The sequence below is a fragment of the Capsicum annuum genome, chromosome 10, assembly GCF_002878395.1.
Source record: "Capsicum annuum cultivar UCD-10X-F1 chromosome 10, UCD10Xv1.1, whole genome shotgun sequence".
In the NCBI taxonomy this organism is placed as follows: domain Eukaryota; kingdom Viridiplantae; phylum Streptophyta; class Magnoliopsida; order Solanales; family Solanaceae; genus Capsicum; species Capsicum annuum.
The window spans coordinates 210,678,831-210,702,549 of NC_061120.1; the positions used below are offsets into that span (position 1 = coordinate 210,678,831).

Sequence of the window (23,719 nt, forward strand, 5' to 3'; positions counted from 1 at the left end):
GTTAAACTCTCGCACCTTAAGCCGATTGTTGTATATTATTATTTACTTCAACCCTACAAAAGAAGAAGAAAAGAAAAAAAATTGCAAAGAAATAGAAAGGAAATACCTCGTTACTAATATCGGCAAATTAGCTTCAAAGCAATTGATGAAAGAAGTTGCAAAATTAGTGTTAAAGCATATGAGGTATAGGGTCCTATTTATAGGCGTGGATAAATTTTTTGAGTCCAAGTTCAAAAAGGATAAGAAAAAAAAGTTGATATAATTGAATTGGGAGAAGCTAAGGCGGCGGGTCCTTACCAATCTGATCAAATTAGGTCTGTTACTATTGATTCAATTTTTTGAAAAAAGAAGAAACTGTAGGACCTATCAAAATAAAAAAAAATAAAAAAGAGAGAAAAGGAAAAGAAACAAAAGGAGGTACACGTTATGGCATCAAGTGCCAAAAGAAGAAAGTTAAGTAACATATTTTTTTTTTTCTTTACTTTCACGCGTACCAAGGATTTAAATATACTACGGGTCGTTTGATTGAGTGTATAAGATAATACTAAATAGGTTGTATTATACTAAATAGGTTGTATTAGTAATATTGAGATTAGTAGTGCAAAGATTAGTAATACAGGAATTAGTAATACTGGGATTATTTTTTATGCAGTGTTTGGTTTAATGTATAGAAAAAAATATGTATTGTTATATTTTTAAAAAAATATTGCTTGTTTACAAAATACCCTTTGACATATTATAACTTTGTGTATTTTCTTTGCAAAACTTTATTATTCTTTTTTAAATATAAAAAATAATAAAGTAAAAATATAACTAATTATTTACTTTGAAACTTTAAAATTCAATCATTCACTTACAAACTTTTTTTTTTGTTATCTTTTCTTTATTTGTTGATTATTTTTTTGTTATTTCCACTTTGTGATGTTCTTACGTTGGAGGGAGATACGTGTAACTTTTGAATGAGACAATAGAATTATTATTAACATAAATTTGTATTTCGTAAAGTGTTAAGCCTAACTAGAAAAATTATTTTTAGTTATGAATATCCTATTTACAAAATTAAAGCTTGTATGCAATCATGCAATTTATTTTCGGATTTTGATCAATAAATATTTTTAAGTTAATGGAGTAGTTTTTTATGACTAAAATTATTTGGAGAGATATTATTATCTTGATAAATTGAAAAGAAATAACTCACATTAAATAAATTGAAAAGATTTAGAAAAAAAATTAAAGAAATTTGAGGGCGTTTTTGTCTTTGACACATATTTATCCATGGATTGTAATCCATGTATTACTAATCCCACCAAATTTGGTGTATTAGTTATACACCCTTTAATACCATGTAGGATGTATAGCTAATCTATGTATTAGTTATACATAACTTCAAAATTGCCACCAAACAATGTATAAAGTTATCCCACCATTTAATCCATGGATTATGAAAATAATTCACCCTACCAAACGGGTCCTATATGTATATTGCAATTTTGCAGGGCCCATATGGTTATAACATATTTTTATGTTCAAAAATTAGTCCGTCATAATTCTGTTTGCATATAAATTGTGTAATTAAAATATCAAATTCATACTTTAAGTCTAGTCTCTAAATTATTAATTGTCTCGACAAGTTTTGAAGTAGGGGGCATTTGTGGGCTATGTAATTTTATTAAATTCAAATCCATACAAAATTCGGATTATATTAAATTCAAAATATATTAGTCACAAATAAATATTACAGATTAATATAATTGAATTAATTATTTAAGTCCAAATGATGAACCCACTTTACTAAGCCCAAGGTATTATCATATTCTAGAGGCTTAAATAAGCGTCACGTGTCAAATGATGTGGCATGCCAAGTCAAGTAAAGGAGCCAATAGGACCGTGCCATATGTCAAAATAATGCATCAGAGCCATGAAATAAAAGCCCATAAAAAGACGTCAGATCACTTAAATCTAATTGGTTAAAGAAAATCCATATTCATCATGACTCTTCATTTCCTACAACTATAAATAAGGGTCCCATAATTCAGAAAAGGGACCTGAGACACCCCAGACCTCTAACAAGTAGCAAGAGAAAGCTCGTGGATCAAACGCCCCAATTTTTCTAAAAAGCTCAAGCCAAATCAAGTTCATCAAGATTCAAGATTCAAGATCAAGACGACAATATTCAAGAACAAGCTCAAAAGCCCTTAAGCCCTTGAATTCAAGCACAAGTCAAGATAAAGTCCCTCAAGTCCGCAAACCAAGTTCAAATTCAAGATTAAGCTTTAAGCCCTTGAATTTATATTTGAAAAGGCGAATCAGAGGATTCATAGAGATTGTAACATTCGAATTCATATTGAAATCAATAAATTGATTGTTGCAGTATATTTTCTTGTCTCGATTATTTATTTTCGGCCTCGAAAATTTTATTTTCCAACAATGTTGTTGTTGTTGTTGTTGTTAATTCATGGATTCCATGGAGATGAAGACACAAGTTTTCTATTCCAAATTTTGTTTGCAATTCCAGTATGCATTATATTCTATTTGTGTAGGCTGTCTGAAACGCTAAGAAAAAAGACAAAGCTGTGTGGTCTCTCCTTGTACATATCAATATTTGCTTCTTCAATGTAGAGAGCATTTGTTCACATTGCTCCTCCTAAATCAAGTTTGCTTTCTTTTCTTTTTTTAATTTCATTTTCCATTTCTCTCCAAGTTATGGCTTCTGCTTCATTCCTTTCAACAATCGGCAAGCCTTCTCTCTATATGTAATCTAAGGATGAATGTTCGATTGATTTTCTTTAGAAAACCATCCTTGATTCTTTTGCATACTTATTTCAAAAATCAAAAAGCTTGTGAGTTGTGACAGTGTTTGTAAATGGACCAAGCTGGATAAGTTAATTTCCTAAACTAAGGGTAATTCTGCAAACTATTATGATGATGTTTGTTATACCATGCTTTGTTTATCTTTCAAAAAGATTCATGGTGATCAATATCTGCTGCTTCGCACGTTCTGCTGGAATATTTTAAGCAGTTTTGAGTAATGGGGCATAAGATCTTGCCCTTTCCGTCCAAATTTAAGGACTAGTCACTATTACTCTTTAGGTAAACTGTTTTTTCTTGACTTCCATGTATTTTTCGAACTCTCTCCGTTCACTTTTACTTGTCATATTTCGCTTCACGAGAGTCAATTTGACTAATCTTTAGGGATAAACTGAATTAGATTAATTTAATATTTTAAATTTTACATTTGGATGTTCGAAAACTATAAGAGAAATAATATAACTTGTGTTTTTTGTATGTGAAGGTTAGAGGGGAAAGTAGCAATGGTAACTGGAGGAGCTAGTGGCATTGGTGAAGCAATTGCGAAGCTCTTCTATGAACATGGAGCCAAAGTGGTCGTTGCCGATGTCCAAGATGAACTTGGCAACTCAGTTTGCAAAGACCTTGGAGGCTCATCCAACTCCATTTTCATCCATTGCGACGTCACAAATGAAGACCACGTCCAAGAAGCTGTCGACAGAACCATTACAACATTTGGAAAACTCGACATCATGATCTGCAATGCTGGCATATCTGACGAGACCAAGCCAAGAATCATCGACAACACCAAAGCAGATTTCGAGCGGGTCCTCAGGTTCAATGTGACAGGAGTTTTCTTGAGCATGAAGCATGCCGCTCGCGTCATGGTCCCCATGCACAGCGGATGCATCATCTCCACCTCCAGTGTAAGCTCCAGAATCGGAGCTGCAGCATCGCATGCATACTGCAGCTCCAAACACGCCGTGTTGGGGCTTACCAAGAACCTGGCGGTGGAGCTTGGGCAATTTGGTATACGGGTGAATTGCTTGTCACCCTACGCGATGGTCACGCCAATGGCGATATATGAAGGTCATTGGGCTCGAAAATGAAGAACTTGATAAGGCGATGAGTGCGACTGGGAACCTTAAAGGAGCAACTCTGAGAGTGGATGATGTTGCAAAAGCAGCACAATTCTTGGCAAGTGATGATGCTCAGTATATCAGTGGGCACAATTTGTTCATTGATGGGGGATTCACTGTGTGTAATCCTGGACTTGGCATGTTTAAGCATCCAGAATGTTGATATGTGGAATTTAGTTTTTATTTTTTTATATAAATAATGTTGCATCATAACAACATATCAGACCTTTATATATATAGAAAGATGTGTATCTTTTTGGACAAACTAAAAAGAAAAGATTGTCACATAAAATTGAATGATTATGATTTTTACACAAGATTTTGGATCTATGGTGGACTACTAGTTTCTCCCTAATTGCTTGGACATTATCCAACAAATTCCATACCAAATCCAGCCCCAAGTGCCTGGGCTTACTCATTTTGGAGATCTGCAATGTCACCTATATAAAACTTATAAGTTACAACAACAGTGTAGTTTCACAAAGTGGGATTTTAAAAGGAGTTGTTTGGTTTTTCTTTGGTAGCATGTCCTGAGGCCTGATAACTTACGGGTGCTCTTTAGTTTGTACAAAATCAGAGAAATTTTGGAGTATTAGTAATATTTCACAGTTGTTACCAAAAAAAAAAAAAAAAGGATAGAGTGTATGTAGATTTTATTTCTATCTCATAGGTGGAAAGTTGTCTCCAATAGACCTTCTGCTCGAGGAAAAATAGTACAGAAAGGGGTGAATAGAAGAAAATCAAACCAAAACTGTCCAGAAAAAGAATAAAGAGAAGTGAAATCATAACAAAACATTTTGAACTGTGGCTATAACAAAATAATAAGACAATCAAAGTACAACAAATAATAGATAGTAAATCGATGGATAAGAAACTGCTAGAGAAGCACCAGTATGGAAGAATAACAAGACAACGGACTACCTACCTCCTATCCTAACGTGTGTCCTCCACAACCTCCTACCTAAAATCATTTTCTTGATAAGTTGAGATTGTGTCATGTCGTGTTTAATCACCTCTCCCAATACGTCGTCGACCTACTTCTACCTCTCTTATAAATATTCCTAACCATCCTCTCACACTTCTGCACTGAGTTATTCAAACATTCCCTCTTCACATACTTGAACTATCTCAATTTCGCTTCTCATATCTTGTCTCCATCAAAATTAGGGGTGGACCCACGTGTATCGGTGGGGGTGCACGTGCACCCGTTAACGTTGAAAAAAATTGTGTATACATATATACCTTGAGAAATTGGGATATATTTAATAGTGCACCCTTAGATGAATGGTAGTTACATTAGTCCGTTGGTTGAAGCCAGCCCTCCCGTCCACGCAACCAGGGATCGATCCCTAGTTCATACAAACGTTAGTTTGTATTTTCAAAAGTTAAATTTAAAGGCTTATAACTAAATTATAACAACAAAATTGCTAGATTGGAGATTTGAACTCACGACCAGTCGATAAGGGGAACCCTCCTTGACCATTGAGCTACCACAACTAATCATTTGTGAATGTTAAAAGTAAACTTCATATTATATGAAAGTAAAGCTATTAGCTTAAAATTCTTATTTGTTCTACATATTTATTTTTTCAGTATTGTTCATGTCTTTAGCGACCAATTGAATATGATAATATTCCTCAATCGACACCGAATTTTTTTTTAACGTCTTAAGATAATATTGATGCTCCACAATATTATCAAAAGCAATAAGCGTGAAAAGGTTTCAAGGTTTATTGTGTTTAAGCACAAAGTACAAATAAAGCGTGAGATTTAACGAAAAGGGCATAAAGGTAGAAAAGATATAAATATATGTCTAGTCCAAGACTAATAATATAAGCATGAATGACAAATATATGAACAAAAAAATTAATGTTTTTGATAAAGTGAAATATCAATTGTTTAGTGTTCGTCTCCTCAGAAAGCCTTATTGACAAGGGAAAATATGTATGAGAAATTAGAACCTAAGCTGCACATTAAGTGAAGCGAGCGCTCAACACATTTTGAGTCTTACTTCGAGGCTTATGCGCATCTTTAACAACACAGGTGCACCCATAGACTTCAAATCCTGGGTTCGCCTCTGATCAAAGTCACTCTACTTTACATCGAATATCCTCATTTCTAATCTTATCTCTCCTAATATATCCTTACATTTATCGCAACATCCTCTGTTGAGTTGAAGAGAATTGATCAAGAAGAAAGATGTAGTACAGCTAAGTGAAAAGGAGACAATGCAGTGGAGTTGTTAATTGCAGATTTAACTGGAGTATAGATAATTGTAATAGTAATAAGATTTTGTAAGTGGGAGTTTGCTATATAACATGTGACCAGCATTTGAGATAGTTAGAGGAGAGAGAGTCGGTTAAAACACACTATATAAGGGTGAATAGTACAACTGGAAGTGGTGTAAGGTCCATTATCTCAAAAGAAAAAATATAAAAATTCTCTCTCTACTGTATGAAGTTTAGCTTGTTGATTGCATGACAAAGTTTCATCCAGATCACTAAAATTCATCATGGTATCAGAGATTTAGGTTGAAGAATCCACCAAAATCAAGTAATTTTTTCCTTTCTGTTTTCTGAAAATACTGAATTTGAGCAGTTTCAACAATGTCGAAAACACAGAATTCACAAAGTACTGAGAATACAGTCATAGATCCACAGATGGATCACAATTATCCATTGCATTTGCAAGCATCGGACACACCTGGAGTGGCCTTGACTCCTATGAAGCTAACTGGTCCGGAAAACTATAGTGTTTGGAGTAGATCTATGCGTCTTGCACTGCTAGTAAAAAACAAACTAGGATTTGTGGATGGCACTTGCGTGAGAAGCTCATTCAAAGGAGCATTACTAGCAAAATGGGAAAGATGTGATGCAGTGGTACTTTCATGGATAAGTGCAGCTATGGCACCTGAATTATTGACGAGCATCGTTTATGCTTCTAGCTCGAAAAAGATTTAGGATGATTTTAAGAAGAGATTCGACAAATTGAATTTGACTAGGATTTTCTACTTGTGGAAGAAAATCAGTATGTTAACTCAAGGAACTGATACAGTAACAGTGTACTACTCAAAGATGAGAGATCTTTGGGATAAAATTGATGTGATTATTCCATCGCCTTCTTGCAATTTCGATGAATCAGTGTCTTACGCAGAGCACATTAAGCAACAAAGACTATTACAGTTTCTCGTTAGGTTGAATGAGAGTTATGCACAAATAGGGAGCTCTATCTTGTTGAATGCAACAGTTCCAACCGTAAATCAAGCTTATGCCATGGTTGTACAGGAGAAAAGCCAAAAGAGATTAAGAGTGACAGATGCTGGAAAAGAGTCATTGGTTATGTATGCAGGAAGACAGTCAAATGCTCAGAACAATCAAGGGACGAGTAAGGCACAAAGAAGATATCCACAAAATCATTATACACAACAGTCATTTCAAGGAAAGAGGTTTGGAGTTGTTTGTGAACATTGTGGTTACAAAGGCCACACAAAAGAAACTAGCTACAGAATAGTAAAATTTCCAGCAGATTTCAAAAGTAAAAGGAAAGGGCAAATTGAAGGAATTAAACCTCAAGCTAATAATGCATCAATGGAAGCAGGAAGTAGCAGGAAAAAGGAAGACACAGGTAAACAGTGGAATTTTACAGATGTATACTTCACTAGGGATCAATATAATGATATACTGAGAATGATAAGTCCTAAACCAACAGATAGTTGCAAAACAAATGCTCTGGCAGGTATGACTATTTTGAGTAGTGATGTTATTTAGATTGGGTAGTTGACTCAGGTACTACACATCACATTACACATTATGAGAAGCTATTGAAAGAGATTAAAATGATAGAGGATTCAGAAAATAATAGACTGCAAATACCTACTAGAAATAGAATACAAGTTACACACACAGGAAATGCTTCATTTTTAGGAGATTATTACTTAAAGAATGTGTTACATGTGCCAGATTTTAAGTTCAATCTGCTTTCAGTCTCAAAACTAACTAGGGATCTCAAGTGCATGGTGTCCTTCTACCCTGATTTGTGTGTATTACAAGCACTCTTCAGTGGAAAGGTGATTGATATTGCTAGAGAATCTGAAGGCCTTTACATTTTGAAACATCATGTTGAACCCAAAGTTGGAGCAGTGATAAGAGATAAGCAGAAGTTGTGGCACATGAGACTGGGGCATCCTTCCTCACAGGTTATGTAACACATAGCAGGAATAGGTGATAAAATAGATGTAGATGAATACCAAGACTTCATGATATACCCTTTATCTAAACAGTGTAGACAAAAGTTTCCAGTTTGTAGCTCTAAATCTACAAGTATGTTTCAATTAGTTCATTTGGATTTATGGGGACCTCACAAGCACCCCACTTATGTAGAAAACATTATTTCCTAACCATAGTAGATGATTACAATAGGTTTACTTGGGTAACATTATTGCACTCTAAGAAGGATGTTGGTGTTGCTGTTAAACATTTCATTTCTATGGTCTGTAATCAATTTGGTGTTGGAATTAAGACGTTGAGATCTAATAATGGGACTAAATTTTTCAATGCATATATGAATGATTTGTTGTTACAATATGGTATTATACATCAGAGTAGTTGCCCACACACACACCACAATAAAATGGTGTGGTTGAAAGAAAACACAGGCATTGGTTAGAGGTAGGCAGGTCCTTAAAATTACAGTCACAAGTTTCGAGTAGGTTTTGGGGTAATTGTGTTTTAACAGCAGCCTACTTGATAAATAGATTACCTACAGTCTTGTTGCATGGTAAATATCCCTATGAAAGTCTATTTGGACAACCATCTGTTATTGCACACTTAGTATTTGGTTGTTTATGCTTTGCAAGTGTGTTGCCAAAAGGAGATAAGTTTGATGCGGGAGCAAAGAAGTCAGTGTTACTTGGCTATTCCACTACACAAAAAGGATACAATCTTTATGATTTACAGACACATAGTGTATTCATCATTAGAGATATGACTTTCAAGGAGCAATTCTTTCCTTTCAAAGCAACACCATATACTGCTGATGCAAAGAATCCTGCACCTTTGCTCTCACCTTTTGTTTGTGATGCAGGTATTTTAGCTGATGCTCAAAAGGTTCCACTACTATATAACTTAGTGGAGTCAAGCTTATCAAAGGACTCTACACAAAATATGTCTTTTGCAGTTGATGAACACATGAAAGAGTCTAGTGCAATTATCCATGAAGTACCCCCTACACTTGCTCTTCCTTCTACATCATCTACAGATCCTAACCTTGATTCACAACCTACAGTTGTTATTGCACCAAGTAAAACTACACGAAGTACAAAGCCTCCAATTTGGATCAAGGACTATGTTGTTCCTGCAAAATCTAGTTCTCATTGTATTACAAATCATGTGAAATGTGATCACTTATCTGTCAAGTATCAAGGATATCTTACAGCTTTTTCAGCAATGTTAGAGCCTCAATCCTTCAAGGAAGCTGCACAAGATAAGAGATGGATCTCAGCTATGAAAGAAGAGATTCAAGCCCTAGAAGATAATCACACTTGGACCATTGTGGATTTGCCAAAGGGAGCAAAACCTTGTGGTTCTAAGTGGGTATACAAGATCAAATACAAATCAAATGGTGGGGTGGATAGGTTTAAGGCCAGACTTATTGCAAAAGGTTACACTTAAAGAGAGGGATTGGATTATCATAAAACTTTTTCCCTGTGGCTAAGATGGTCACTGTCAGAAAAGTAATAAGCTTGGTTGCATCTTATGGTTGGGATCTGTTTCAGATGGATGTCAATAATGCATTTCTCCAAGGAGATTTACATGAAGATGTTTACATGGAATTGCCCCTTGGTTTTCATAGACAGGGGGGAATAAAGTGTGCAAATTACAAAAGTCCCTTTATGGGTTGAAACAAGCATCTAGACAATGGAACATTAAGTTCACTAATGCTTTATTGCATGAAGGTTTCTGTCAGAACTCTCATGACCACTCTCTTTTTACCAAGAATCAAGAGGGAGATACGGTTGTGCTTCTTGTATATGTAGATGGTCTTCTCATTACTGGTTCTAATCCTTAGATGATTCAAGAAGCCAAGTCTATCCTACATCAACACTCTAAGATGAAGGATTTGGGGCAGTTGAGGTACTTTCTGGGTATTGAAGTGATGCAATCTAAGGAAGGTATTTTACTTAACCAGAGGAAATACACACTACAACTTATTGCAGAGACAGGTCTTAGTGGAGCTAAACCTACTAGTACACCTCTTGAGTTTAATCATAAGCTTACCAGTTTGGAGTTAGATCAGCATATGGGACTTACTTCTAATCCTGAACTAGAAGATATCACTAGTTATCAAAAATTAGTGGGAAAATTGCTATATCTCACTATCACGAGACCAGATATTTGTTTTAGAGCTCAAGTACTTAGTCAATTTATGCAACACCCTAAGGTATCACACTGGGAAACAGCTCTTAGAATTGTTAAGTACCTGAAAAAGGAACCAGGTCTTGGTGTTCTACTTAAGAGAGATACTGTTACTCAGTTGACAGGTTATTACGATTCAAATTAGGCAGCCTGTCCCAACACTAGAAGATCAGTAGCCGGATATGTTGTCAAATTTGGAGATTCATTGATCTCTTGGAAATCTAAGAAGCAACAAACTGTAAGCAGGAGCTCAGCTGAAGCTGAGTATAGAAGCATGGCAGCAGTGTTTCAGAACTTGTGTGGCTTGCACGATTATTAAAGAAACTAAATGTTGAGGTTACAACTCCTATCAAAGTGTACTCAGATAGAAAAGCAGCAATTCAGATAGATGGGAATCTCATGTTCCATTAAAGAACCAAACACATTGAGATAGATTGTCACTTTATTAGAGATAAAGTAAAATCAGGCTTCATAGATCCTCAACACTTGTGTACCTCTATTAGTTGGTAGACATATTGACTAAGGGACTTAGAATTGGACAACATGAGTCCTTGTTATCCAAGCTAGGTGTGTTGGATGTGTTCCGACCACCAGCTTAAGGGGAGTGTTGAGTTGAAGAGAATTTATCAAGAAGAAAGATGTAGTACAGCTAAGTGGAAAGGAGACAATGCAGTGGAGTTGTTAATTGTAGATTTAACTGGAATATAGATAATTGTAATAGTAATAAGATTTTGTAAGTGGGAGTTTGCTATATAACATGTGACCATCATGTGAGATATTTAGAGGAGAGAGAGTCGGTTAAAACACACTATATAAGGGTGAATAGTACAACTGGAAGTGGTGTAAGGTCCATTATCTCAAAAGAAAAAATGTAAAAATTCTCTCTCTACTGTATAAAGTTTAGCTTGTTGATTGCATGACAAAGTTTCATCTAGATCACTAAAATTCATTATCCTCATTTCCGCAATTTTCATCTGAATATGAGAGCTTGTGACTAACCAACACCTCATCATCCTATACAATACAATTGGTCTAACCATCACTTTATAAAATTTATCTTTAAAATTTGGCAACATCTTCTTATCACAGAAGACTTCCTATGCAAACATTCATTTCATTCATCTTACCATTAAGGCTTCAAAAGTGCTCTAATTTTCCAATAGATCAAAATAAGTAAATAAAAAACAAAAAATCATACAAATGACAAGTGTTAATAAGAGATCATCTACTCATTATTTTATTTGATGTGAAAATTAAACAACCAGACAAATGAAAAGTAAATGTCATGTTCGTAAGAGAGCTGTAATATAGAGACTAGTCTTCAAACAGCACATGGCAAATTGCAATCTACTTACTGCTATAATAGTAGAATAGAGATCACATGCCCCAAAATTTGGTAGTAGTTGGATCTGCTGTATTGCTTTAATTTGTTTTTTTTTTCTATATCTATTAGTTCCAGCATTGACTTCACCAATATTGTTGACAACTCAATCTGTTCTCCAGCTCAAACCCTTATTCGAGGCGGATTCAAAGTTTAAAGCTTTTATGTTTTTTTTGTGATTTGAAGGCCGTTAATAGCATATATATTTCTCAAACGTAGGCTAATTTGGACCTTCTTGTGATATATTTAATCATCAAGGATATCAGCAAAAAGCACTTCAAAATTTCAAGTTGTCTTGAATAAGATCTATGTCTTAATCACTTCGGTTTTGAAAAATGGCAATAATATTTATCCAATAATTTATGAAGTGTTCGAGACGTCTCATCAATAAAATATGTGTATTTTTATAGGTATGAGCTTAGGTTTAAACTTTAAAGTAAAGTATCTTCGCAAAGACTCTTCGAGGAAAGAGAGGGGAAAAACCAACTTAACAAAATCACAATTTTATTATGTACATTACTTAACCAACTTAACAAAATAACAATTTTATTTACAATACTTACTAATTTAATAAAATTACATTTTTATTAAGTACAGTACTTTCTCTGAATCATTCCACTTCTAGCTTGTTTTTGTTCCAAAAATGACATTCTTAATGAAATTTTCACAATAATAGCTTGGACCACAATAAGATTATTAATTGTATTTTAAATGTTTTGAATTTGCTTACTTTTAAAGAACATTTAAAAAGAACTCTTCCAATTCAATATCCATTTAAAGAAAACTGATCTCTAAAACAGCAGAAAATTAAAGGGACTAAATGTATTATAGTTTTCCATGGTTTTTTCCTCATTTGTAATCATTTTAATCTGTTAAATTATGTATAAATTCAACCAATATCGGATTAGACTACAACTTAAACTTAGTTTTAGGGAAAAAATAATCTTCACATTGATACTAACTTTATTTAGCACTATTAAAACATGAGACATATACACCTAACTTGGTTGAAATGATAATCTTTTAAAAAAAAAAAGAAAAAAATTATTTCGGGAAAATAATTTTTTTATATATGCGAATAAAAGCTTTTCAATTCTCAAATGATTAATCAAACACATAGCTATTCTCACAAATACTTTTAACTAAAGGTATGTATCAAAATAAGCTAATTTTGTCTTATTAATTATACAAATAGACTATTACTGGGATGATATATAGTCATAATTTTTTTAGAAAAAACAAACTTAATATTGAATTAAATACCATTACATAAATTCAAATTAATCAATTGGCATCAAAACTTCTTGCAGCAGTGCATGTGCCCCAATATTTTGGTTTCAAACTGATTTAATACCACTATATGTACACTGCACTAAGCCTATACAGTATAATAATCTCGTTTGGTCGGGGACAAGTTATCTCGAGATTAGTTATGTCACGGGACAAGTTATCTCGAGATTAGTTATCCCACCGAACAACGTATTTTCATTACTCTGGGATGATGGTGGAGTAAATAATTATTTAACTAACTAATACCTCAAACCGAACATGAGATAAATTAATATATCTCAAAACTATTATAACTATTATAACTTACACCTCTAGCTAAACAACGTTAGAACAACTAGTATAGCATTAACTTTCTCATGTTTGAAAAGTCAAAGGGTGCCTCATTTTCTCTCTATAAAATGCTTCTTTTTATTTAGACAATAAAATCTCATTGGCTCAGAAGTACTTCCCTGTGTTATTTCCAAGAAATCTGTTAAATATGAATGCCTCCACTTCTCCTTTAGCTCAGACACGAAGAAGGTAAGCTTACTTTTTATACTTCCCCTTTCAACTTACAATTAAAATTATGAGATCACTGCATACATTTTTTTTTAGCTTAATTATGTATTTCATACATTTTTTTAACTTAATTATGTAAAGTGTTTTCATACTTCTTCATTACACACAAACCTAATTGTTTCTTTATGAACAAAACATGTGGAAATTCTCAGAGGGGAATTCAAAACTAGGAGGTCAACTACTGACTCATCACTGTGTTTGAGTTTTAGGTTCATAGTTCAAGATTTGTAGCAATACACACAATTAAATTCAGATCTAGGCTAAAAGTTATGAGTTCAGTTGAATTCATATCTACATTGTTGGATCGATCGACCACCCTCACTAGTTTTGATACCATACTGAATATCGAATTCACATCTATACTGCTATAGATCGACCACCCTCCTTAGTTTTGATACCATACTAATTAATAATGTGTCATTTCATGTAAAAGATTTAAGTGGTGCGGTAAATACAGAGTATGGAGTACAAATTCACGAGAATTCAAAATTTTTTGCTCAAACCATTTACATATATTTAAGTTATCCATCGAAAATATATAAATATCTGACTGTGGATAAAACTCAATTATATACTCCATCCTTCCTATTTTACTTGTCTCAAATTTTCTAATTTGATTTCTCATTTTATTTGTTATTTTTCACAAATCAAGAAAAAGACAAAAAAAATATTTTCATGTTTTACCCTTTGCATTAATTATTTTTTCTTCAAATTAAACTGTAAACATGTATTATGGTAAACTAGTCATGTTATTAATTATTTTTCTTATTAATCAATGCGCCAAGTTAATTTGGGACAAGTAAAATGGAACGAAGGGAGTATTATCTTGAGATCATTATAGAAATGAATAAACTTCAAATCTCGAATCAGTCTTTTGCGGAGTGTTAACACACTTTTAATTCTTTCTATCTATTTCCTAAATCAATCATCAATATTGTGCATGATGATTGTTGAAATAAATGCAGATTAGAAGGCAAAGTAGCAATTATAACTGGAGGAGCTAGTGGATTTGGAGAAAGTACAGTAAGACTTTTCTTACAAAATGGTGCAAAAGTTGTTATAGCAGATGTTCAAGATGAAATAGGCCAATCCCTTTGCAACAATCTCCTTAGTTGTCCTGACGACGACAACGACAACGACAACAACGACATTGATGTTACATACATACATTGTGATGTAACAAAGGCCTCAGACGTTGAGAGCCTCATCGACACGACAGTTTCCAAGTATGGCAAACTCGACATCATGTTCAATAATGCAGGTAGGTAGAGGGGTGTGCATCGATATTAGGTTTATCGATTTTTTTATTTTTAAATATGCTAAACTAATAAATAAATTAATAAGATATTTTTTATTGATTTTCGATTTAGTGGTTTTTAGTTTTTAACGATTCGGTTTTCGATCTAGCTTATAAGAAAAATATTCATAAAATAGAAATAGTAGCAACTAACATGAAAAGAAACTGAATCGATCTTAGCCGCAACCGAGATCCTACGTGATGTGTTTTAATTTACAAGAATCTTTAAGCCTGAACAGGATGATGTTTGTTCAGGAAATTGAATAGTTAAAAGAATTTATGAAACCATTAAAAAATCGTTAACTCAATAAAGCAGTAGCATTTTTATCGGTTTGGTCTATTGGTCAGTTTGATTTTTACACTCTCCTATATAGATAGGGTATCAAATGAGCGAGTTGGGTTAATTTTTGAAGTGTTAATAAAATGGGTTGAGTCAAGATAATCTGCTCCAAGGTTACTAGGACATTCAACTCTTACCAAATTTTATTTTATCTTATAATTTGTTTATTTACTTAATAATAAACTTTTTTTTGTTTATCACGGTTTTATGTAACATATCGAAACAAAAAAACAGTTTTAGAAATATTTTAACAAAAATTTTAATGAATCAGTTTGAACTATGTATATCAGCTGGACTAAATTGAACAGGCCAAAAAAGAGAAATCTTCACCACTTGTCCCCTTTTTAATAGCTATTTAGTAAATGATCCACCTTTCCCCATCCCTCTTTTATTTTTCTTATACTTTATGAATTTATTTGACTATGATTTAAAGATTCCTTTTGAGTAAATTAAAAATTGTATGAGAAAATGTCAGACTATGATTTAAAAAATTTCAAGTTTATTCAAATGTTAGACGATGGGACGGCCATTCAGAGGCTGCAGCGGGACTACCATAGGAAAGCCAACCACGGTTAGCTAACATAGAAAGAGATTCTCAGATAGCGGTAGTCTCTATGTGAATCTCTTCCCGACCGGCCAGGCCGAATCGTGACACCACTTGGGACGGGAATGATTCCCACATACATCATTTGATGTAGCACTTCAGTCGCCTCCGATTATTGGTCTCATTTTGGGTAATTTATTATATTTGCACAACATTTAGAATATGGACGAGCTTTAAAGAGTGACTAAAAAATACATGCTTATGTGCATCAATTAACCATCAAAATGAGATGAATCAATAAACAGGCGAGTTAATGTCCCTTTCAAAATGGTTTGCAGGATTATAGCCTGCAAACCATACAGGGGACGTGTACCGCACTAGACAAGTCCTGTGTGACAGGCTCAATTCAGAAAACATTGAAGGGGGATCGAACTCAGACCATCCGTGTGGATAACCAGCCTCCAAATCCCGAAGGACACATTATATTTTTATGAACTAATTTTACCATCCATAAATGCAGGAATCCCAGGGAATCTCGATTTCAACATAATCGATACGGATAATGAGAATTTCAAAAGAGTATTTGACGTTAACGTGTACGGATCATTTCTCGGAGCAAAATATGCAGCTCGGGTTATGATCCCAGCAAAGAAAGGTGTCATTCTTTTTACATCTAGCTCCGCCTCCGTTTCCTCGGGCGAATCACCACATTCATACACTGTCTCGAAACATGCAGTTGTTGGACTTATGAAAAATTTATGTGCTGAGTTAGGTCAACATGGTATCAGAGTCAACTGTGTTTCGCCATGCGCGGTGGCGACTCCATTGTTAGTGAAGGCAATGGGGGTTGATAAGAGTGTGGTGAACGGGATAATTTGCTCGTCGGCGAATTTAAAAGGGGTGGTGCCCACTGCAGAGGATGTGGCAGAGGCTGCGTTGTATTTGGCTAGTGATGAAGCTAAGTTTGTTAGTGGTGTTAATCTTGTGATTGATGGAGGTTATAACGGTACTAATACGACTTATATTAACACGATTCGAAGTGTATTATCTTGGGTATAGCTTTTTTTCGATCACATACATTTTGGGGTTTGATTAATTCGAAGTTGCATCGAGTAAGTGGCATTGGTTTGATTAATTCGAAGTTGCATCGAGTAAGTTGCATTGAAAGAGAACCTTTTTATCAACTTTTTTTCTATTCGCAAGAAATTACTATATGTTTATTTTTCCTTTGAATGATGACATTGGTATGTAATATAATATTTGAAGAAATATAATTTTATTTTAATTTGTTTTGGCTGATTTTTTATTTATATCCTTTTATATAATGCAAATCAATCGTAAGCAGATTGTTTTTATTTAAGTAGTATACATGATGGTTATAGTAAAGAATTTTTGATAAGATAACCTATAAATATACTTTTGGGGAAATCTGCAGTTGCTATCTTTATATTAGGTGTACACTGGACAAACCTGCACTTGTGCAATAACTCATAAGTCATACATAAAACGTAAATCGTATTACCAGTCAAGTCCAGTGTAACGAGTTCGACTGAAAAGTTCACTGGATAAATCTGCTCTTGTGCAATAGTTTTAAGTGCTCGAACTAACTCCTCTATTTTTAAGATTGTTATATCTATATCTTGGCCTAGTCAAAAATATTAAAGATTGAATTAGGTCGAATTTAAGACATCAAAATTTTATTCAAGTAAAATTCAAATACTGTTCAAAGCCCTACAAGATATTGACATCCAGATAAGATACTGTGAGCCATATATATGTAATAATAATGCCAATATCATAAGATCATGCAGATTGCAGAATTGGCTTTAATACCCAGGCCATTAATATTCAATGAGGTGTTACATAAATCATAAATGTGCCTCATCTGAAAAATGGAGGATGGAAATGTGTAAATACTTACATGTATGGTGTTGACACCCAAAACATGTTAATTATTATGATTAAATAATATAAGGAAAAGGCATCGTTTCCACCCCAAACTATACCCGAAAAGTCGAAGCCACACCTAAACTATACTAGTGATCTATACACCTAAACTATAAAAAAGTGAAACTATTTACACCCTGTCAGGCTACCACCACTTGCATGTGGTGTAGTGTTTTACACGCGTTGTCACGTCAGCACCACGTCAGTAAAAAGTATCATTTTTTATAGTTAAGGTGTGTAATAGGTCACTTATATAGTTTAGGTGTGGATTCGACTTTTCGACTATAGTTTGGGGTGGAAACGATGCTTTTCCCTTAATGTTTTTAGCCGTTTACTTTTGTTATTTAATAGGCTGGACGCGCCTAAAATAAGTGTAACAGACGTGCCTTAGAATGGGGGTCGCGGGGAGGTAATAAAATCACTTTTATATAGTTAAGGTGTGTAATAGGTCACTTATATAATTTAGGTGTGGCTTAGACTTTTCTTGTATAGTATGGGATGGAAATGATGCCTTTTCCCAATAATATATTGCAATGTATATGACAGTATGACCTATCAAAACACGATCGACATTTGTTAGATATTTCATACATGCATACGAGATAGATATTATATTCATGGAATATGATCCGATCACTTTCAAAATGTTTTGGCGGTGAAATGTTAACATACACGTGACCCTCAAAGTCTCGTGCTAAAGTGTCGGTGAAATGTTAACATACACATGACCCTCAAAGTCTCGTGCTAAAGTGTGGAGGTTCGAGTGCTCTTCAAGACATAAAATTGAACATGTTCATGTACATTCTCAATAAGAGAGCTCAGATCGAATAAATATTCATCTTAGAATTTGAAATGAATTCGCCAGCAGATCGTGAAACCTTGATAATGAATAATTATGATATATTAACAATACGAAAAGTTTACGTAGATACATGAGGTGTGTATTTATCAGTTTTAGTATAAACAAAGTCGATGGTAGCCTATGACTTACGAGTTATGACGAACCCAATATACAGCTTTTGCTTAACTCAGTATCTATATGAGAATACTCATTAAATATGCATTAAAAAAATTAATTGCAAATCCAATAATTAAGATAAGCTATCCATTTAATAACAACTAAAAACTTATAAACTTCATATTCTTAATCTGCTATCGATATAAACATAAATACGAATAAAATTCTACAAATATAATCTATATTTACCCCAAGTGTCGGCAGAGGCAGTGCACAGAGAAGTATATGTGTACTGTAGGACTTATCTATACATTAAATAATAGGCAAAAATGTTTAATCAGAGCATGTGATATTAATTGATGCGTAATAAGTACCATGCATTAATATGTCAGTCATGCACCCACACGTACAAAGTACAATAATAATAATAAAATCTAGTGTAATTCATAAATAAGGTTCGAGGAAGATAAAAAATATACAAAAATCTTACTGCTATTTTTGAAAAGGTATATATAGTGATTGTCTCAAACTCTACGTACACAATGTTCATATTAATTATTATTTGTGTCATGATAACAAATAAATTTCCAAGGAAACTAAGTGTTGATTTATATATACATATAAAAAAAATTGGTAGAAAAGGCATGCATTTAAATTAAAATAAAGTACTACATTGTCAAATTACAACCATCCTGAAGACTCAATCAGGATTCAAAAAGGAATGAGTTTGGCATAGCCAGCTAGAGTCATTAGTACAACAACTAATTTTTCTCTCAAAAAAAGTTTTGGAGATGTCTGCCCAAACTGCTTTTTTTGTACACATCGGTGGAACATTAAAAAGCATGATTTCATTAAACCTGCACGACCTTGCTCTCTCTTTAGCTAGTGCATCAGCTGCTCCATTTTATTCCCTGTAGCAGTGACTCACTTCTGAATTCCCTAGTCTTCTTAGCCTTGACCTGCAGTCCAACATCAAAGCATTATAATGGAGATTCCGTTAGTTAACATGGAGATGATTTCCGGTGAATCAATAGTGATTTCAATCGGTAGGAGGTTATGTTGTTCTACCAAATTAAGGCCTTCAATGAGGGTCATTAGTTCCATCATATTATTGGTAGCTTTGTGGAAGCTTTTGTAGAAACCCATCACCCATCCCCCGTTACAAGTTCTAATCACTCCTCTGATCTCCCCCCTTTCCTGGATTTCCCAGGCTCGAGCCATTGGTGTTAAGCTTGAAGTCGTGATTGGCAGGGGGTTCCATTTGATGTTGATGGTCTGGCTAATCTGGGGGCAATCATACCTTTTAGTAAGGTGCTTATACTCGACCGTTTAGGAGTAGGCCTGATTGAAGTTGGGAGGGTTCTTTTTGTCATCAAAGGTGTTAGAGTTCCTGGCATTCCAGATGATCCAAAGGAAGAAGGGTATGATATCTTGCCAATCAAGATTCCTATCAAATTGGGAGTGCTGAAAGGCTCTCCAAATAGGATGCCAGTTTGAGGGGAGAAAGTCGTTGAGAGTGGTGTAATTGAACGGAGGTAGTCTGGGAGAGCAGTTTCCCAGAAGTCCTGAAGGACAGGACATTCAAAAAAGATTTAAGTGTTGTCTTTCTGGTGATGGTTTCATACGACACAATTTGCATTAGGCTTAACACCTCTTTTGAAGAGGATAAGGTTGGTAAGAAGTCTGTCATGTTGCCTCAGTCTGAGCGAGGTTTTGAGTTTCTAAGAAATTTTGGCCTTCCAGATTCATTTAAAGAGAGGGAGAAGTAGTTGTTGTAGGATTTAGCAATGTGAATATAAGCACTCTTACTGGAGAATAGGCCATTTCCAGTGATGTTCCAAATTATTTCATCAATGATGGCCCTAGGATTGGGAGTAAAGGTGTTGTAAAAGTTTGGATAATATTTTCAGGGATTACCACAGGGAGATTGTTGAGGTTCCAAGTTCCATTTTGTCAGACCTCAAAGAGTTTAGTGTCTTGAGTTTGCTGGGGAAAAGGGGTTAAATAATGGATAGTAGGAGTTCACAGTGAGGGATCCATCTATCTCTCCAGAAGTTGACCTTTTTCTCGTTGTGGATAGTCTATGAGGAGGCGGTTTTGCAAATCTCCCAACCCATATGGATATTTTTTTTCAGATTTTGAAGTTGCTGGGTTTACACATCATGCCCTGGGGACTGTATTTGTTCTTGAGAATTCTAGCCCAGGTGCTATTGCGGTGCTTGTAAAGTCTCCAGGCTAGGCTAGCAAGCATTGTGGTGTGTAACACCCCATATTCAAGTACGTGTATAGGCATATTCAAGTACGTGTATTGGTCTTATTTATATGGAATTAATTTTATTTTATTTTGTTTATACCAGAATTTGCCCGTCGATGGTTCCATACGAAGGTTATTGAATAAGCTTTCCAATGATAAAAAGATTTCCAAAAACGGATAGGTTTCGGATATAATCGAGCACGTTCGAAACTATAGAACGGTGGCCGGGATATTAGGAATAGTAAATGTGCAGGAAAATTTCCTGCACACAAACTACTGAGGCCAGCCAATTTTTTGGGTCAAATTTGAACGATCATAACTCCCTTAATATAATGAAATGGGAGATCTGCGACCTATGAAAAGAAATATCTTTGAGTCTTCTTTCCAATGCAATTGGTTTCATCCAAATCCAACGTCTGAGTAAGGAGTTATACTCGTTTTACTTCAGCCTCTCAAAATAGATTTTTATGGTCAACTTCAAACGATCATAACTCCTTGTACAAGATGAACTGGGTGGCCTACTTTATATGAAATGAAATACCTTTGAATTATCTTTCCAACGATACCAATTTCACCCAAATCCAATATCAGAGCAAAGAGTTATGGTCGATATACTTTAGCTTATCAAAACAGTCCACCAAAGGACAGATTTGACATTATTTAAATTTTAAAGGCACTTTGGTCATTCCCTATGATATTATGGACGGGAATATGTGTACATATACATGTATATGAGTTCAAAAACTCATTTTCATCATCAATCATTGAGAAAGAACAAACCCTAGCCAAATTTGACCTTTAAATTACTTTTGATTCAACCGTAGAAATTCCAAAGTAATCCGATAACTGCGTTTGTCATCTCGAGAGCTTCGAACGGCACCTATTATTTGTGCAAACAGGATTGCATAATCAAGAGGTGAATTCTAATGTATGAATATTGTTTGCCTTTGTTCTCTTCCATATGTATATGTGTGATAGAGGATTATATGTATTGACTGTTATTGAAAGGTGATGAAAATAGGGTTATGGACTATTTTGCATGGTTTGGTTGTATTGAATTGTGGAGGGTGGATATGGTAATTGAGCTATGGAAGGTGGATATGGTGATATACTATTGAATTGATGATTATTTATGTCTATGGCTCAATTTGGTTTAATGGATTGGTTGGAAGGATAAATGAATCCAAACTTGATATTGGAGGATGTTGTATGAATATGCATGGCATGTGAATGTAATTGGAGTATAAGAAGGTTAAAGTGACACCCTTTATGGTGTAATTAAGGCTTACTACTTAACCACTAGTTTGGTGAATTCAAATAATTGAATTGTGACGTTTGGTCGCTAATACTAGATTGTTATATATGTTCATTGTAGATAAGTAATCCAAAAAGACGAGAAGTCCATTTGGGACTAGTATTGAAGGTTGACAGTCAGGTATGTAAAGCATACTCTATACCATATCTTTGGCATGAAAGTGAACAATTGTTCTATTAAGAAAGTTTCCAAAGTTATTCAGTAATATGTGATCCATAATGATTTTGTATGATGGCCTACGTTACCAATGAACTTGTTTCCACCCTACAAGATGTCAAGACATTCCAATACTTACTTGTTTTCCAAATCTTACATGTTTATTGCACTAATGAATGTCAGAAGGTATCCGGTTACTTAAACAAGATCCATATGCTATTAATGACTCCAAAACATTTCATTGATGTGCCAATGAGTTCTTACTTCATTGTTATTGCATTGATGGTCTATTTATATGTCTCTTATTGATGTATCATTGTTTCAAAGTATCAAAAATGCGGTGGCGACCGAAATAACAATCTCAAAGATTAATTGAACTAAGTGATGGAAGTTCTCTCTTATCGGGTGGTATCCCAGGGGCATAAGCCTATCATGGGTCGATCCCTATTTATGTGTTTATGGGTGGTATCCCAGGGGCATAAGCCTATCATGGGTCGATCCCAGTTGATATGTACTGGAGGCAGCCTAATGGTCACAGTACAGTACAGTAACGGTTACAAAGATGATAAGAACGAAGGTAAAGTGATTGAATAAATGCAATGTACAGGTTCTCACAAGTTCTAGTAAGTGTGGTCCACTCCTATTATGATTTATTTATTTGTTTCTGATTTCTATTGAGCTCCTATATCATATGTGATTATCTACAGCTTTACATACTCAGTATATATTTCGTATTGACGTCCCCCACGGGGGACCTGTATTTCATGCTGCAGGCACAGGTACCTCAGCTCATACATCGCACAAGTAGGAGCCAGGATACCCAGATGCTTTTGGTGAGCTCCAGTTTGCTTCGGGGCTTTCCGTGTCATATCCAGTCACTTTTGGTATTGTATAGAAGTTAGTTATATGGAGGGGTGTGTCCCGACCTTAGTTAAACTCTGTGTATTATCTAGAGGCTTTGTAGACCTAATGTACATTCAAGGTGGTGTTTTGTTAATAGACGTGATGGCTCCAACGGCCAAGTATTGTATATACATATATATGTGTGCTCGAGCTTATACAGGTGATTATTTTCTTTTATATGCGACATGATGCTGTCCGAATTTTGGGTTGTCATAGAGGTATGCATGGGAAGTATAAGGTTATGAGATGGTTCTCCCGGACCTCCTCGATTAAGGGTGTCAGTCCGCCCCAATAGGATTTGAGGCGTGACATGATGTTTCTAATGGAGGCTTCCTGGAGGCCCAGTCCCCCATTTTTTTTTGGGGAGGTCAGGTCAGGGTTTGCCAGTTGAGGAGGTGCATTTTTTTTTTATCCAGGGTGGTTCCCCAGACAAAGTT

The 23,719-nt window shown here is 34.7% G+C and overlaps 3 protein-coding genes across 3 annotated transcripts; all 3 read left to right on the top strand.

Moving 5' to 3' along the window:
- Positions 1–2,703: 2,703 nt before the first annotated feature.
- LOC107844635 (secoisolariciresinol dehydrogenase-like) lies at positions 2,704–4,089 on the top strand. Its single transcript, XM_016689002.2, is given in 3 exon segments — positions 2,704–2,737; positions 3,289–3,866; positions 3,868–4,089. Coding segments are annotated over 3 exon segments (834 nt in total).
- A 5,945-nt stretch (positions 4,090–10,034) lies between these two features.
- LOC107844637 (uncharacterized mitochondrial protein AtMg00810-like) lies at positions 10,035–10,658 on the top strand. The gene is made up of 2 exons (XM_016689005.2): positions 10,035–10,334; positions 10,485–10,658. Exons 1-2 carry the CDS (start codon positions 10,035–10,037, stop codon positions 10,656–10,658), a joined length of 474 nt encoding a protein of 157 aa, XP_016544491.2.
- Positions 10,659–13,337: 2,679 nt separating this feature from the next.
- LOC107843702 (short chain aldehyde dehydrogenase 1) lies at positions 13,338–17,036 on the top strand. The gene is made up of 3 exons (XM_016688072.2): positions 13,338–13,529; positions 14,534–14,829; positions 16,270–17,036. The coding sequence occupies exons 1-3, from the start codon at positions 13,489–13,491 to the stop codon at positions 16,806–16,808; spliced, it is 876 nt and encodes a 291-aa protein (XP_016543558.1). The 5' UTR covers positions 13,338–13,488; the 3' UTR covers positions 16,809–17,036.
- The last annotated feature ends 6,683 nt before the right edge of the window (positions 17,037–23,719 follow it).

Bases quoted from the DNA above. Each gene is read 5' to 3' on its own strand.
- LOC107844637 (XM_016689005.2), top strand. From the start codon at position 10,035: ATGAAGGATTTGGGGCAGTTGAGGTACTTTCTGGGTATTGAAGTGATG. The intron at 10,335-10,484 runs GTACTTAGTCAA...GATTCAAATTAG, and splicing joins ATATTTGTTTTAGAGCTCAA to GCAGCCTGTCCCAACACTAG.
- LOC107843702 (XM_016688072.2), top strand. From the start codon at position 13,489: ATGAATGCCTCCACTTCTCCTTTAGCTCAGACACGAAGAAG. The intron at 13,530-14,533 runs GTAAGCTTACTT...AAATAAATGCAG, and splicing joins TTAGCTCAGACACGAAGAAG to ATTAGAAGGCAAAGTAGCAA. The intron at 14,830-16,269 runs GTAGGTAGAGGG...CCATAAATGCAG, and splicing joins CATCATGTTCAATAATGCAG to GAATCCCAGGGAATCTCGAT.